The sequence below is a fragment of the Glycine soja genome, chromosome 2, assembly GCF_004193775.1.
Source record: "Glycine soja cultivar W05 chromosome 2, ASM419377v2, whole genome shotgun sequence".
NCBI lineage: Eukaryota > Viridiplantae > Streptophyta > Magnoliopsida > Fabales > Fabaceae > Glycine > Glycine soja.
The window spans coordinates 6,146,184-6,162,658 of NC_041003.1; the positions used below are offsets into that span (position 1 = coordinate 6,146,184).

Consider the following 16,475-nt stretch of genomic DNA (forward strand, 5'->3'; position numbering starts at 1 on the left):
TATTAAATATATCTTTATGACCTTTATATACTTATTATTATGACTTTATGCTCTTTAATTGCTACATGTACTTTTCCTATTCCAAAAATTCTACCTGAAAACAACGAAGATATGAGATACGCAAGTACTGAATTAAACTTGTCAAGAAGATACCATTTGCATTGCCACCATTAAGTTTTGTGTATGACATTCCTTCTTCTAAGCTTTGTTTATTTTGACAAGAATCTTTTGTATACTATAAAGTTTAAGGCATTAAAAATAAAAAATAAAAAATAAGTGTGAAAATTACTATAAAAAAAACATTTTTTACAATGCACATTCTAAGATGGTTATACGGAACTGTCTTACAATGTCACGCGATGATAATTTTGTAAATATGAGATTGTTTAATGAATACAGTTTTACAAAAATCATATTGAAAACTACTGTTTTACGACGATTTTGTGAAAACTGTCTTAGAAGGATTATTATTTCAAGATGGTTTTATGATTTCATAAAACCGTCTTAGAAGTTAATGTTTTAATTTTTATGTCTCCATCTCCTCTCTAGTTTCTCACACTCCATCTCCTTTCTTGTTTCCCACTCTTCCTCTTGCACTCCCCTACTCCATCCCTCTCACTCTCCGCTACAGCACCAAAATGCTCGCAACAACAACAATGACGTTCAACCTTCCTTTTTCTGGCCAACTCCAATCCTGAACCAAGAAACCACCACCAACAATCACCTCCTCTCCATGTTCGCAACAAAACCCCTTTGATTTTAGTCTCAATCGTCGTGAGGCGATTTCTGGCTACCGTGCGCCGCTGTCATCCATTGGGGAAATCGATTTCTGGTCACCTTGTTGCCAATAGGGGAGTGTATGTTTTTCGTGTTTTTCTCTTTTTTCCTCAAAATTAGTTTATAGTTTTGCTTGCTAATGAGTTGACTCTTATTTGTCTAGTTATGGAATATAAAATTTATTTTCTAGTGCTTGGCAGGAAAGTGGGAAGTTTGATGAAATTGATGAGGAATAGCTAGAGTAATGGCAAAGTTTGATGAGTAAAGCTACCTTATTTTTTTATCTTCATTTTTTCTGGATTGCATGTTGCAAATGTTTGTATTGTTTCAAATGATTGTTTCAAATGCTGGGAAGCTGAAGGTGGTTGTTTGAGAATACTCTCTATTTCTTTTGATGGATTTTTGCATCCATTGAGAGGTTGGAATTTTAAATTTAATTGTTCAAAAGTGGAGGAAAAAAAGGGTAAATACATGATAAAAGTTGGGTGGGATTCTATTTTTGATATTTACGTGATGGCGTTTCACTTTAGACAAGAAACTAAATACAATTATGACATTTTGAAGTTGTAGTAGGTCTATAGTATAGTGTGTGGAGATCAAATCTAGGTCCTCCCTACTAAATCTAATGAGACATGTTTTATGTCTTTAATTAATGAGTAAAATCAAGTTTCTAAAATAAAAAATGATAATTATTTTGTAAGTGCAATATTGAACTAAATTTAATAAATAGGTAAGGAATAAAATTGTATCTTGTCCTTTTTTTATCTCTCGATTATATAAAGTTTCGTGGGTCTTGATTCTTATACATTCTTTTGTTGAAAAGATATTTAATAAGATAAATTGTTCATGCTAAATTCATCTTAATCTGTTTATAATATATAAAAAACTGAAACGCGGTATGTTAGTGGATCTTAAGTTTTGCAGCAGCATTCCAATTCTATCTTCTCAATTTTTATGTTTTATGGCTTGAGAAGAAAGAGGATATAGGTACCAAGATAATGTTCGACGGTGGATGCTCAAAATGCAAGATATTCTGTAACGGCGGCAATTGGCATGACTTCCTGTTATCGTGGAACAGTTTTATTCTATCGGCATTACCTATATAGATCAACAAGTAGTAAATTGCAAGTTCAAAGAATACAACTATGCGATTGTAGTATTATGGTATATGCCCGTGGACAAATACCTGATAAGACAATGTTAGTATGCTCTTGGACTCCAGACACAAGGTCTGTAAATAGAAAAGCCTACTGTTATGCGTTGTTAAACTGATACCAACCTGATTCATTCCCTAATGGCCCTTCTTTATACTATCAATTTCTGTAGAATGAGATATTGGTACTTTGATTCTATTGTTATTTTTACATAAAATTTCTTATATTTCGTCCATTTACAAATATTAATTGTGTATCACTGTAGAAGCATGTTTAGTAAAGAAGAAGATATCTCAAAATATTCAAGATGCCCCAGGTGGATGGTACATGAATGTTTCAGAATTATTTTACATTTCATAATTTTCATAGAATCACTCATGTTTCTATTTTCTTTTTCTCTTTCTCACATCACTTATATATTACTTTCTATAATATTATTTTTTATATCCTTATTTGTTGAATCTCTTTTTTTATTTATATATTTCTTAAAATCAAATGCAAGTATAAAGGAACCAAAGTACACTCACTAGTCATTAGTTTTTTGTCTTGTCATATGGTCCCAGCAACTTCGGATCCGTCAAGGCAAAGCCAGCAGCATGAATACTTCTACATCCTTTTTTTTTTTAAAAAAAATTATTCTCTATTGGTCACATAAGTTCCAAAACTTACTAGACAAGACAAAACAGAATGTGTTCTTATTCTATTCCTTTCTTTAAAAAAAAATAAAAATCAAAGGACTTGAAGAAGAGCATCTTTCCATTATTATTCTTTTTCTTGAATGAATCTGTAGCATATCTATTTCTAGGCTTTTTCTACAGTTTACAAGTATAACAAATTTTACATTATAATATAATTTTTGTCTCTTAAGGTGTCTATGTTAAATCAAGTTAGTCCTTCTACAAAAGAACCATTTTGATCTAACAAAAAACACTTTAAGGGATCAAAGTAAAAAAAATAAATTAAAATAAAGAGATAAAATTTAAGCAAAAAATTCAGATGAGGGACCAAATTATATTTTAGCCAAATGAAATTCTATTCAATAAAAAACATGACATTCTCTCTATTAATGGTTAGTTAGTTTCAATTTTTTAATTTATTGATGTATTGTTTTATATTTAAGAACTCACAGGTAATTTGATTTCCTCTGCTACAGTCTCCGCTGTAGGTTGCATTCAGCCAATCCTCATTGGCATTATTGATGATATTACTAGGTAAAATCATCTACCTCTTAATTGTCTCAATTACCTATGCTAGTGACAAGGACTAAGGAGTTCCAAGCCAAGAATATTTCTTGAAAAACATAGGGAGAGAAGTGTGGTTTCTGATGCTTTCAAGGAAAAAAGGAAAAGTTGATTCTATAATTCAAGTCACAGAATTCTTCTCTAAACTTTTGGAATAAGATTCCTGCATTTGCCAGTGGGACAAAAACAAATGCAGGTGCACCCTGATATAAATTGATAGGGCAATTTTGGTACCAAATTCAACGAGAGGTGAGGTGTCTCAGAAAGTATAATGCACACAATTCCAATGGACAAGTGCTTTCTCTAAATCAAAAGTGGAGGTGAAGAGAGCCCACAATGAAGAAAGTAGGAAGAATGAAATCTATTTTTAACTAGCTATGAAATATATTGAATCAAGTTCAGTTTTGAGTTGCTTCTGTCCAAGATTCTATGCCTCACAAGGCCACTTTCCTAAGGGCATTTTCTTTATAAGGACATCTTTGAGTACAACCAAGGCTTGTGAAAATCTTGCCACGGAGAAAAAAGACATGCAAGAGCAATTGTAGAAACTTTCATGTATTTTAGTTGAAACACCAAAGAAGTGCTCTTCAAGAATACAGGACAATCAATTTTCACTTTAGCTGTTTGTATCCAGAAGGAGTAGTACTCAACAGGTAAAAATGATTTTGAATAATATCTTGAAGGCGATTCTTGGCACAACAGTAAGGTTGTTGCCTTTTCAAGGTCATAGGTTCAAGCCTTGTGCACTAGGTTGCCCTTTTAATATTATCTTGTGCCTCTATATAGAGTAATGATATCATTTTGTTTCCTTGAAAGATAATGTACTACCAGCAGCAGCAACAAGCTAAGAACATGCATGCTTTAAGGATGCACAGCCCCACTGAGAGGCATATGATGATGCAAGGAGGCAATGGATCAGGTGATTCAGGACTTGTTCTATCAACTGATGCTAAGCCTAGACTAAAATGGACACCAGATCTTCATGAAAGGTTCATAGAAGCAGTCAATCAACTTGGCGGAGCAGACAGTAAGTCTATGCAGACAATAAACAGATTATGAATCAGAAAATGATAATTTTAAAGCTAATTTTGATTACTCTTTTGCTATGCAGAAGCTACGCCAAAAACAGTATTGAAACTAATGGGGATTCCTGGACTTACTCTCTACCACTTAAAGAGTCATCTACAGGTAACATTATTTCAACTACCAGTATAATTAAGAAAAGGTTTATTTAATTTTGGCTATATTATTTATTTAAATTACCAGTATAATTGTGATAATGTTATGTAAAGACTAGTGGAAGAGAACAGCTAGACACATGATGGTTCTAGTTATTTGTAAATGGTTGGTTTGGCTTTTTAATGTTCCTTTCAAGACATGAAAACAAAATCAATCTTTTGAAACTTGGCCTAAATATCTATTAATTATATAGTAGAACTTGCATTAATTATCTTCTTTGTGTTTTATGTGTTTAGTTATAAAATACTTTTTCTTGATAGCAGAAGTACAGGATCAGTAAAAATATGCATGGACAAACCAATACTAGCAACAATAAAATTGGTGAGGGAACATCTTTCTTATGTGCTTTACATGAATTTCATAAGCAGATTATGAACTACAAAGAACCTATCTTTTACCAAGCATGTAATTTGAAAATGAATTTATCTTACCAGCATCAACCATGGAAGCAGCAGCCAGAATTTCAGAAGCAAGTGGAGTTCAAATGAAACATTTAAGCATAGGCCTCCAGACAAACAAGTAAGAACACTTTCCAGTTGCCTTCATTTTATTTTTTCATCAAGTTCTCATAGTTCAAAAGAATTCTCTGTAATGGGAGGCAACACTAATAAGAATTAACCCTCAATCCAGAAATTCAGAAATAAATGATGCACTACAGATGCAAATTGAAGTACAAAGAAGACTGCATGAGCAACTTGAGGTATAGGACATCTTTGACTTTTAAACTTAAATAAATACATTAGTAATTAAACCAGCAATCATTTGCAATGGCAAATTCTGCTTTGAATGTAAATTTTTATGAAAAAGTAAAATCATAAAGGGTTTATTATCTCTTTAGTCCTTAAACTTTCTAGGATTTCTGTTTAGTCTCAACTTTTTTTTATACTGGTTTTAGTCCTTTTATGAGGGACTAGAAGTACAGATGGAAAAAAAAAATTCAAATACTAAAAAAAGAAATCCTAAAAAAATTAGGGACTAAAAAGATAGTAAACTCAATCATAAATTATTCTAAAATACCTACATAATGAAGATGAGAATTCATGAATCTACCACACTTATCCGTTATTTATCATTGTATTTAGAATGATAACAGTAATTTCAGCCAAACAACTGTTTAGCTCGATCAAGGGTTTCATATATTAAACTCATTGTTTGCCTCTTGTGGCTATTCCTGGTCTCAAAGCTTTTACTATAAGATCAAATATTTTCACAATTTTGTTTTCAGCATTTCTTGAACATTGATTTAAAAAAGTTTGTTTTTAGTATACATTAAAGTTTGTAAGTTGTTATAATTGCTTCTGTTCTGTTTTTTTTTCTTCACTCTTTAAGCAGGTACAGAGACACTTACAGCTAAGGATAGAGGCACAAGGGAAGTACCTTCAAGCAGTGTTGGAAAAAGCACAAGAGACACTAGGAAGACAAAATATAGGTGCTGAGGGAGTTGAAGCAACCAAAGTTCAACTATCTGAACTAGCATCCAGAGTATCCCCTCAAAGCCTTGACTCTAGATTTTCAGAACTGAAAGAATTGCAAGTTTTGTGGCCTCAGCAAACACAAGAAGGCCAAGCCACTGATTGTTCAATGGGAAGTTTCTTAACCTACAGTGAGGAATCTCAAAAGGACAGAGAAACACATAACATGAACTTGAATTTGAGAGCCTATAATGGCCCTCCATTTTCAGTTTCAAAAGGGTGTGTGGAAGAGTCTATGCATTTAAAGCCTGATCACACAATGTGTGATGAAGTGAAGGAGAATTTGATGTTTCTTTCCTCATCAAGTGATAGTAAAGTAGTGAAGGGAGATTTTTTATCAGAAAGACCATCAAGCCTCTTGTCCATGAATGAAGGAGTTCAAGAAGAAGAAAATTTTGGTAGAACAACGGTTCCAAAGGAAGAAGGTTGGAAGGGAAGAAAGAGCACTGAAACTGGGAGAGCGCCGGTGAAATTGAACCATGAGAAGATTTCTCAAGATTATAGACTTGCAAACTTTGAAGTGAAACTGGACCTGAATTCCCATGATGATAATGATGCTTCTTCCCACTGCCAACAGTTTGATTTGAATGGTTTCAGCTGGAATTGCTAGGACTTACTACAACATGTAAAATATGGACATGAAAGGCTAAGAAGGTTTCATGTTGAGTTCCTACTCCATATGAGTTTTCATTTTTGGGGAGTAGTTTGCATCAAGTTTTTGGCATAGGCCAAGTAAAATCCATTCAAAATAACTGAGATGAATAGAATAATTTGCTCCATCCAATATAGACTGCATGTAGAATTACTATGTACACTACATCAAACAAAAGTGAGTAGAGTATACACTATGACCCTTTACATGCGTGATGTTAATTTAAGAGTTCAAAGGTTATTCTCAAACTGACTAGATTAATCACTTGTAACCCATTTGGCAATCTATGATTCTAAATTGAGTATGGTAGTTGCTATAATTCCAAGCATTGCCGGCTATTGTGATGCGTATAGGATGAAATTATTTGCACAAAGAAAATATAATCACACTTAATTTATCTCAAGGAATTATAACTTCTACCACAATGGTTCCTTTATTCAAATAGGATTCATAAATACTGTCCACTGATGACTTATCTAGCAGGTGATTAAAACAATTTATTCCGTTACAACACAATGCCTATAATATATAGAAAGTAAATTAATAAGGGTAGACTCATTGTTTTGCTCAACAAGAAGTCTTTGGTCTCTAATAACTTTATTAAGCTAAGAAAATTCGTAAATTTGTACCGATTTTCATGAGGAAAAATGGTGTATAAAGTAGTACATGTGCTTACCTATAGGGAAGAGATTCTCACATGGTCTAACTTTTGATTTTTTATGATGCTTCTCTTTCTTTGAGAAAAAGAGTGGAGAATAAAGGTTGAAGAAGAAAAAATAGCCTTTAAAAGTATAAAAATTACGAATAATAGCCTATAGGTATATTTATTGTTCAGTGCATCGTAAGAAAGTTTTAAAGGACTATTATTATTCAGGTGAATACCATTTTGCCAATAAACTATTCATTTACAAAGGCTATAGCTACAAGAAAAGAAAAAAGAGGATGTAAAAAATCATAAAACAAAAAAATATTTGTAACACACAGTCTCTTGCCGAGAAACAAGCCTAAAACTAAAAAGTGCAAAACTGAACAAAACAAGGGATAAGTCCTAGTCCTATAGACTTGTGACTTCAGTTATCAAACATCCAATATCTTGATGACAGTACTAGACTCAAGACGGTGCAGTGCTACAACAGAGTCTCCAGTCTTGCACAAGTCATTTTTCTTAGCATATGAAAGAGCAAGCTCTATGGTTTCTTCTGTTGATTCAGTCATGGAATCTCCATAAGAACCTGTGCCCAAAACAGGTATTAGTCCCCGGTAGATAAGGCTATGCCTTAGAGGGGTTTCCTCACTGCAGAACCATTATAAAGAATCTGTTATTATCTCAGGAACCACAACTTACAGAATAGGCATGCTGGGTGTATACTTTGCCACAAGTTTTGAAGTGGTTCCTCCTCTAGTTAGCACTAAGATTAGAGCAGCATTGCTGCAATATGCAGTCCTAACTGCGGCCGAAACCATGCTCTCCAAAGGACTCATTGGAGTTGGAGCTGTTTTTATCACTCTCCTGAATAGGTCAGTGGAGTCTATGAAACTCTCCGCCTCTGAACATATTCTGGCCATGGTTTGAACAGCAATGTCTGGATAGGCTCCTGCAGCAGTTTCCCCACTAAGCATAACACAGTCTGTGCCATCAAGGACTGTATTGGCAACATTAGTGGCCTCAGCTCGCGTAGGCCGGGGAGATTTGATCGCAGACTCTAACATCTGGGTGGCTGTCACCACAGGCTTGCCTTGTATGTTTGACTTGTGTTTCATAACTTTCTGAGCAAGAAAGATCTTCTCAATTGGAATTTCCATTCCCAGGTCACCTCTTGCCACCATGAATGCATCTGAATTTGCCAGTATTTCATCAAAATTGGCAACACCCTCTTGATTTTCAACCTAACCAAAACAAGAAGACAACAAATAAGTACAATTTGGGAGGTTAATCAATACAAGAATTGTTTCTTATTTTCATAGACTTGTATAGGGAACTTATACATAAGTTCAAAGTGAAAGTAACATGGCATTTCTGTAAATAATTTGAATAATAAAAGTAAAACAGAAAACATTTTCTTGAACGAAAAAGTCCTTTCTTACAAAGGTTTGATATTTTTATTTGGAGATTTGACAATAAGGATGGATACCTTGGACATGAGAAGTATGCTTTTTGCATGCTTTCCTAGTAGATTTCTGACTTCCACAAGATCTGAACCTTTTCTAACAAAAGAGAGCAATGATGTCAATCTTATTAGGACCCCCCACTCCAAAATGTCCTCCTTGTCCTTTTCTGTAAGGTTGGAAGATCAACAACCACTCCAGGTAGGTTAACATTCTTCCTCTCCCCAAGAACTGCAGAATTTTCGCAACGACATCGAACCAAGCCATTCTCCTTGTCACATTCCAGGACAGTGAAACTGATTGTCCCATCAGCACACAGAATATTACTCGCTGGACTCAAATGGTGTGCCAACTTGTTGTAGCTCATGCTGATCATGTTTTCATCACCCTTTATGCTATAGTCAGTTGTGATTGTGATTCCTTGTCCTCTTTGGATTTCTATGGGCTTCCCTTGTTTCAAAAACCCTGTTCTGATCTCTGGACCCTGCCATATTTCCAACAATAACAGATATGTCACATAATCATTCTCAACACATGTTTGAAAACTCTGCATAAGTTTTTAAAACATGATGGAAACTGGACATTGAAGTGTAATAGTATATCCAATACAGTATCCAAAAACTTTTAATATCTGAAATTCCTTTAGATTAATCATATTTATATTTGTTTTTTCTTTTTCATAGAAAAAACTAAATTGACAAAACGTCACATTTTCAGGCAAAAAAAATATACCTTAAATCTTTTGTAATAACTAGTACAAACATGTGAGTTTAAGCCTAACTCAACCCTAAAAATTAAATTAAGAGATAAGAGTTGTCCCTCACTTATATATTCTAACTTGACTTTATCTTTAGCCGATGTGGGACTTGAATTTTTCTCAATAGCAAAAACAACACAACATAAAATAGAAAAAACACACAATTCAATGTTGTAAAGTTTCAAACCTTGGTATCCAACATGACAGCACAGAGAATGCCCAGTGTTGTTCAATGCAGTCCTGAGATTATCAAGTGTTTCTTGGTGGTAAGATTAAGAACCATGAGAGAAGTTGAAGGAAAAATTTTCCAAATTACACCTTCTCTCCTATCTTTTCTCAAATTACACAAGTTTGTCTCAGGTTTTGTGCCTTCCCTGCATGAGGAAAAATAAAAGATTATATATATATATATATATATATATATATATATATATATATATATATATATATATATATTGAAAGAGATTAAATATATTTTAAATTTGACCAAATTATTTTTTCATAAAATTTTATTTATTTTTAATCTCTTTGTTTAATAAAACAATGTAGTTTTAATATTTTATGTGAAAAAACTAAAGCCAGATAATTTGAATAAATATGTAAACTAAAAATAAATATTTTTTTTTATAAGATTTGAAAAATATTACTATAATATTTTCTTGACAGAAAACATTTTAGGAGAAACGGAAAAACGCTGTCACAAAAATAGGTTGTCTCCTGTCACCTTGTATGCGTACACTGTTCCTGTAATATTCAGTTCGTTATTATCCCTGGGAAGCACTTACATATGAAACTAATAATAAATTGAAGGAAAACTAGGGATTTTCGTTTTCTTGGAATGATTCCATATAAGTTATGTATACTTTTATTAATTCTTCGTTCTTTTGTCCCAATCTGATTTACGGTCATTTATTTAAGCTTTAAAAAAATTCATTCAGCGATGTATATCTTAAGATTTTTTTAGCAGCTATTGCATGTTAACTTTTTTAAATAACACCATCTTTATTGATTATTTGGTGCGTAAAATTCTAATATTTAAAATCTAAATTCAAGTTAGGATCTATTATTATCTCAATAACATTAAAATTTAATTTATCTAAAAGAAAGATATCTTCAATTATTTTTTATCATTAAGAGATCTTCAATTTGATATAGCTAGCGTATAAAGATTCAAAATTTAAAATTAAAATTAAATCATAGCGTTTGAAAGGATTAAAAAATCACAAATAATTAAAAATCAAAAGCCAGGACTTAGCCTTGAAATACACAGGTAGATAGTTAAAGCTGCTTAGCGGGGTATCATGGAGTATTATATAAAAATCTTTTCGATGTCGTTGCGAAAATTCTGCAGTTCTGGGGGAGAGGAAGAATATTACCCTACCTGGAGTGGATGTTGATCTTCCAACCTTACAGAAAAGGACAAGGAGGACATTTTGGAGTGGGGGGGTCCTAATAAGATTGACATCATTGCTCTCTTTTGTTAGAAATGGTTCAGATCTTGTGGAAGTCAGAAATCTACTAGGAAAGCATGCAAAAAGCATACTTCTCATGTCCAAGGTATCCATCCTTATTGTCAAATCTCCAAATAAAAATATCAAACCTTTGTGAGAAAGGACTTTTTCGTTCAAGAAAATGTTTTCTGTTTTACTTTTATTATTCTAATTATTTACACAAATGCCATGTTACTTTCACTTTGAACTTATGTATAAGTTCCCTATACAAGTCTATGAAAATAAGAAACAGTTCTTGTATTGATTAACCTCCCAAATTGTACTTATTTGTTGTCTTCTTCTTTTGGTTAGGTTGAAAATCAAGAGGGTGTTGCCAATTTTGATGAAATACTGGCAAATTCAGATGCATTCATGGTGGCAAGAGGTGACCTGGAATGGAAAATCCAATTGAGAAGATCTTTCTTGCTCAGAAAGTTATGATACACAAGTCAAACATACAAGGCAAGCCTGTGGTGACAGCCACCCAGATGTTAGAGTCCATGATCAAATCTCCCCGGCCTACGCGAGCCGAGGCCACCGATGTTGCTAATGCAGTCCTTGATGGCACAGACTGTGTTATGCTTAGCGGGGAAACTTCTGCAGGAGCCTATCCTGACATTGCTGTTCAAACCATGGCCAGCTCCAACTCCAGTGAGTCCTTTGGAGAGCATGGCTTCGGCCGCAGTTAGGACTGCAAATTGCAGCAATGCTGCTCTAATCTTTGTGCTAACTAGAGGAGGAACCACTTCAAAACTTGTGGCAAAGTATAGACCCAGCATGTCTATTCTGTAAGTGGTGGTTCCTGAGATAATAACAGATTCTTTTGAATGGTTCTGCAGTGAGGAAACCCCTGCTAGGCTTAGCCTTATCTACCGGGGACTAATACCTGTTTTGGACACAGGTTCTTATGGAGATTCCATGACTGAATCAACAGAGGAAACCATAGAGCTTACTCTTTCATATGCTAAGAAAAATAACTTGTGCAAGCCTGGAAACTCTGTTGTAGCACTGCACCGTCTTGAGTCTAGTACTGTTATCAAGATATTGGATGTTTGGTAACTGAAGACACAAGTCTAGGACTAGGACTAATCCCTTGTTTTCAGTTTTGCACTTTTTAGTTTTAGGCTTGTTTTTACCCTCTTGTTCTAGTTTTCAGAAAATAGCTCTTTGTTCTCTTTCTGATTTGATTATAGATGGGATCTCATGTGAGAATTAAAGAATAATATACTGAATTATTCCTGAAATTTGAGCATTACTCAATTTAGTTTTTTGATATTACAAAAGTTCCTAACTTATGCAACAATTAATCTAGTCTCTCAAAAATTGACGCCGTCATTGATTTGGTTCTTGAGCTTGACAATATAAAGTCAATTTGGTCCTTGACATTACAGACCAAATTGACTAATGTACCACGATATTAGAGACCAAATTGATTGATGTGAACCGAAATTAAGAACTTAAATGACTGATAAATGCTAAAGTTAGGGATCAAATTGACAGACCTTCAACATGATTTCCAAAATAACTAACATTTGTCAATTTCAAATACTGAAAGTTATTTTTCGTAATTTTAGGAGCTATTGTATTTAAAAACATGTTATGGTTTACGCGGGAATTCAACATATCTGTGGCACCATGTTCATTTTCTTTTTAGATTGGTAAACAAAAAGGACACACTCAATTTGAGTAGAGAGTAATACTTTTAAGTTTATTCTGTTCTTGCAAATATTTACAAACATATGCATATTTGAATGGTACAAGAAATGCAGACAAGGAAATCTAAATCATATACAATTAGGAAGGATTTAAGACTTAAGAGGCATGACAGTATCTAGACTTAGCTGTTCATGCTTGATGAGGGTGAGAAAGACTAGACCCCAAAGGGCTTTAATAAACAGCCCACGACAGCAATTTTGACCGCAGCATCAAGGTTTTTTAACTCTCCGCAACAGTACAACTACAACAGCTATTTAAAACCCAAGAAAGTATTGATCAAGGATAAGGAAGAAAATTGTTAAACGATTGCAGCACTGGAAACCAGTTCCTCCTTCCATTTCTGGGTCTCTCTTCTCCAGCTCTGACCAGCTCACTGTTCCGATTCTCCACATTGGCTTCAAGAGTTGAATCCTCAGATGGCATCTGAAACCTGCAAACTGGACAAGAGCCATGAAGCTTGAGCCATGAGACAATGCAGTCACCATGGAACTTGTGCATACATGGCATCTCCTTTGCTTCACTCCCAACCTCAACATCCTCCAAGCACACTGGGCACTGAAACTTCTCCTCACTAGTCACACTAGGCAATGCCTCAATTGCCGCCTTCTGTGCCGGAGGGTTAACACTTGAATAGCCACCAGGACCAATCTGTGCCAAATGCTGTAGCAACAAATCAAAGCCAGATCCTACCACAAGGTCATTCAAGGAGCTTCCGACAGCATTATTCTCATTCGAACTAGTTGTGTGGCTCAAGTTAGGTCCCCTCACAATCAATGCACCTTCACTGAATGGATCAATCACAAGTATGCTGCTGCCATCCATGTTCCTATTATTGTCTTCAGGGTTTTCAAGTTCAGACACCATCCTAATGTGAAGACCGCGAAAGAGGTGCATCATGTAAGTTGAAGTTCTTCTCCTTCTCCCAAGCACAAGTTCATTTTCCCTCTCTTGCTCAACCTCTTCTTCCACACCCCTTGAGCTGCTGCTGCCTCCATGTGGAGCAATTCTTGCTAGGGAAGGGCTGAAAGCACCCATCAAACCGAGAAAAATTGGGGCGTAAAGCGAGAACACCCAAGCTGACCTTAAGTCAAAAACATCATTCTGGTCCCTTAGGTTGTCCATTACCTCAGAAAATTCTGTCTCACAAAACGGGCATATGTTCTCATCATCACTCATTGGATTCACCATTTTAGAGCATATGTTGCACCAATGCACACCCTCTATATCATTCTCCATCTCCCTTTATGAACATAGCTTATTGAAATCTTTTCTTCTTCCTGTTTATCTAAATTGGGAACAATAATAGCTAATCAATAAAAACCATTCAATTAAGGTGGTCTTCTTTTGAAATTATAAACATATTCGGTAACCTTCTCTAGCTACCTCAAGTTATTTTCAGAAGAATTCCTTGACATGTAGCAAAGTTGAAGCGCCATCATCCAAGGAAGAACTGAAGAATCTGAAATAGACATGTTATGCAAAGAACAAACAATCAAACTTCAGATTAAGATTACATGTGATTGCCCCCCATAGGCCACTATAAAGACCAAGATAAGTAACATCAAACAAAATTTGGTTATCAAAATATGAATGAAAAGTTTATTTGTACCATTTTGATTTTTGAGTTGTAAGTGGATGAAGAAATTAATAACATTCAATGTTCTAATGCCATCTTATACCTCCTGCAGAAGTTCTTTTTTAGTTTTGGTTTGTTTTAGGTAGAAGGGTTACACCAATCATTTTTTGCTCTATTATAGGAGTTGAAGGTTAAATTAGAATTCAGATTTTTGCTTGATTTGCCTTTTACTATGCAAAGCTTTGCTGATTTGGTGGTAAATTTAGAATGTACTCTTTTTTGCCTAGATTATATAACATCTGATAAAGCACATCAACTTTAATTTGGATCATAACTTGTGAATCTGAATATGGGGTTTTCTAAAGTTGATGAGAGCGGATTTAGGTGAAAATTTCGTCAATGTGTATAGCACCCCAATCTTCAGCATCCATATGAAAGGATCGAGTCCACGGATTTAGAAGAGATTATTGTGCTATATATACGATGATGATTTCACTCGTACTCTTAAACTACATGTCATACAAATTTGGTTTGGTAAATGCAAAACTCCAAGTCATACTATATAAATGATTAAATCATTTTAACTATATAAATGATTGAATCATTTTAGTCTTTTTTTTATATAAAATAATGATCAAAACTTGGATATGAAATAAATATTGTTAGAAGATAAATACCCACCTTGTGGATACTCACATGAAGATTAGTTATCGCAATACTACTCGTACCAATATCATGGACAGCAAAAAAAAGAATAAAAACTTAAATACACAAGTTTTTTGGAAAATTAGATACTGAGGTTAAAATTTTGTTAAATTAAGATTAAAATAGGGGTTTACCCATTTTAGAAATTTGAAGCTCTCCTTTTTGACCTGTCACAACAAGAACATCTTAGCATTCAGTCAATCTTCATTGGTTTGAATCACCCGAAACAATTTGAATTTCTCATTTTAAAGACTGAAAAAACCTATTTTCCTTCTTACATAACTACTTTGTCTTCTTTATTTTGTGATACAAGTGTTAATTTTCCAAGTCAAATGAATATTACCTTTTCACATTTATTATCATACTCTGATATAATTAAATAGCTAATTATTTATTATTCACATTTAAATTATGATTGTTGATCGAGGGATCAAATTCAGTTGGTTGAAAAAGGTGTATGAATTATTTAAATTTATCTTTGATTCTTACAAATAAAAAAAATTATAATTGTTTAAATATGAGAATAAACGTTAAATTCATCTCTAGAAAGTCGTAGTAAAATAAGTTAATTCCTAAAAATTGTAGAACCCTCTCTTTAGTCCCGTTTGGGTGATTTTTAGTTTTGAATTTCAAAATTTTTAAAAACAATAACTATTTTTTGGTTTTAGTTTTGATAAAATTTAAAACTAGTTTTAAAATTGGGGTTAGTTTTTTCTTCAATTTTTAGTTTTAAAATAAACTTATTTTAAAAGTTTCATATCATATTAAAATTAGTTTAAGAGGTGATAACAATGATGATGATAATGACAACAACATGGTGGTGGTGATCACATCGTCGATGGAAGTGATAATAGCGGCATTGATGGTGGTAATGAACTAATGGTGACATTGGTGTTATTGTTGTTAGAGGTGACATTAGTGATGGTGATGGTGACAGCGCGTGTGGTGCCAATAGTGGTGGCAGCGACGATGGTAATGATGATGCCGATGGTTGTCATGGTGATAGTGGCATTGGAGGTGGTGTGATGGTGATGGTAATGTCCATAATGATGGAGATGACATTAGTAGTAGTAGTGGTGACGATGACAATAATAATAACAACGATAGTAGCGGTGACGATAGCAACAATAGTAGTGGTGGCGACGGTGGTGACAGTGGTGTCGATGCCGATGGTGGTGGTGGCAGTGTGATAGTGACAGCGACGAAAGTAGTAGTGATAGTGATGGTGATGGTGGTGACGAAAAGTGTGGTTGTCAAACATAGGGAATATGTGTTTTCTTAACACTAAAAATTAAATTCACAAATTTTTTTTTTCTTATTTTGATAATGAAAGTAAAAGTATTTTAAAAATGAGTTAAAAATCATTCTGACTTAATTTTGTCAAACGCATTTTGGTTTTAAAACTAATTGTTATTTCTAAAAATTTTGAAGCTCAAAACTAAAAAGCACCCGAAACGGAGCCTTAATTAGTTGTTGTACATGCGCAAAGGTACTTCGATAAATTTCTTCTTGTTTGCTGAGTGATGACTTGGATGTCACTGATCTCTCTCCCTCTACTTCATCTGGGTATATAATGTATTCAGTGAGTAT

General features: G+C 34.0%; 2 protein-coding genes and 2 pseudogenes across 5 annotated transcripts; 2 read left to right on the forward strand and 2 right to left on the reverse strand.

Moving 5' to 3' along the window:
* The first annotated feature begins 3,427 nt into the window (after positions 1-3,427).
* Positions 3,428-6,667, forward strand: LOC114383434 (myb-related protein 2-like). Of its 4 annotated transcripts, none has more exons than XM_028343115.1 (7): positions 3,428-3,825; positions 3,989-4,199; positions 4,284-4,360; positions 4,672-4,732; positions 4,846-4,930; positions 5,042-5,111; positions 5,741-6,667. In XM_028343115.1, exons 2-7 carry the CDS (start codon positions 3,992-3,994, stop codon positions 6,491-6,493), a joined length of 1,254 nt encoding a protein of 417 aa, XP_028198916.1. In that variant the 5' UTR covers positions 3,428-3,825; positions 3,989-3,991; the 3' UTR covers positions 6,494-6,667. The 4 variants fall into 4 exon arrangements, with proteins under 4 accessions (XP_028198916.1, XP_028198930.1, XP_028198923.1 ...); XM_028343129.1 differs by having other exon boundaries at positions 5,744-6,667; XM_028343122.1 differs by having other exon boundaries at positions 4,675-4,732.
* A 743-nt stretch (positions 6,668-7,410) lies between these two features.
* Positions 7,411-9,600, reverse strand: LOC114369941 (annotated as a pseudogene).
* A 1,127-nt stretch (positions 9,601-10,727) lies between these two features.
* Positions 10,728-12,092, forward strand: LOC114369951 (annotated as a pseudogene).
* Positions 12,093-12,595: 503 nt separating this feature from the next.
* LOC114370575 (E3 ubiquitin-protein ligase SIRP1-like) lies at positions 12,596-14,064 on the reverse strand. The gene is made up of 2 exons (XM_028327971.1): positions 13,988-14,064; positions 12,596-13,889 (listed from the first exon to the last, which is right to left on the reverse strand). Exon 2 carries the CDS (start codon positions 13,838-13,840, stop codon positions 12,881-12,883), a length of 960 nt encoding a protein of 319 aa, XP_028183772.1. The 5' UTR covers positions 13,841-13,889; positions 13,988-14,064; the 3' UTR covers positions 12,596-12,880.
* Between the last annotated feature and the right edge of the window lie 2,411 nt (positions 14,065-16,475).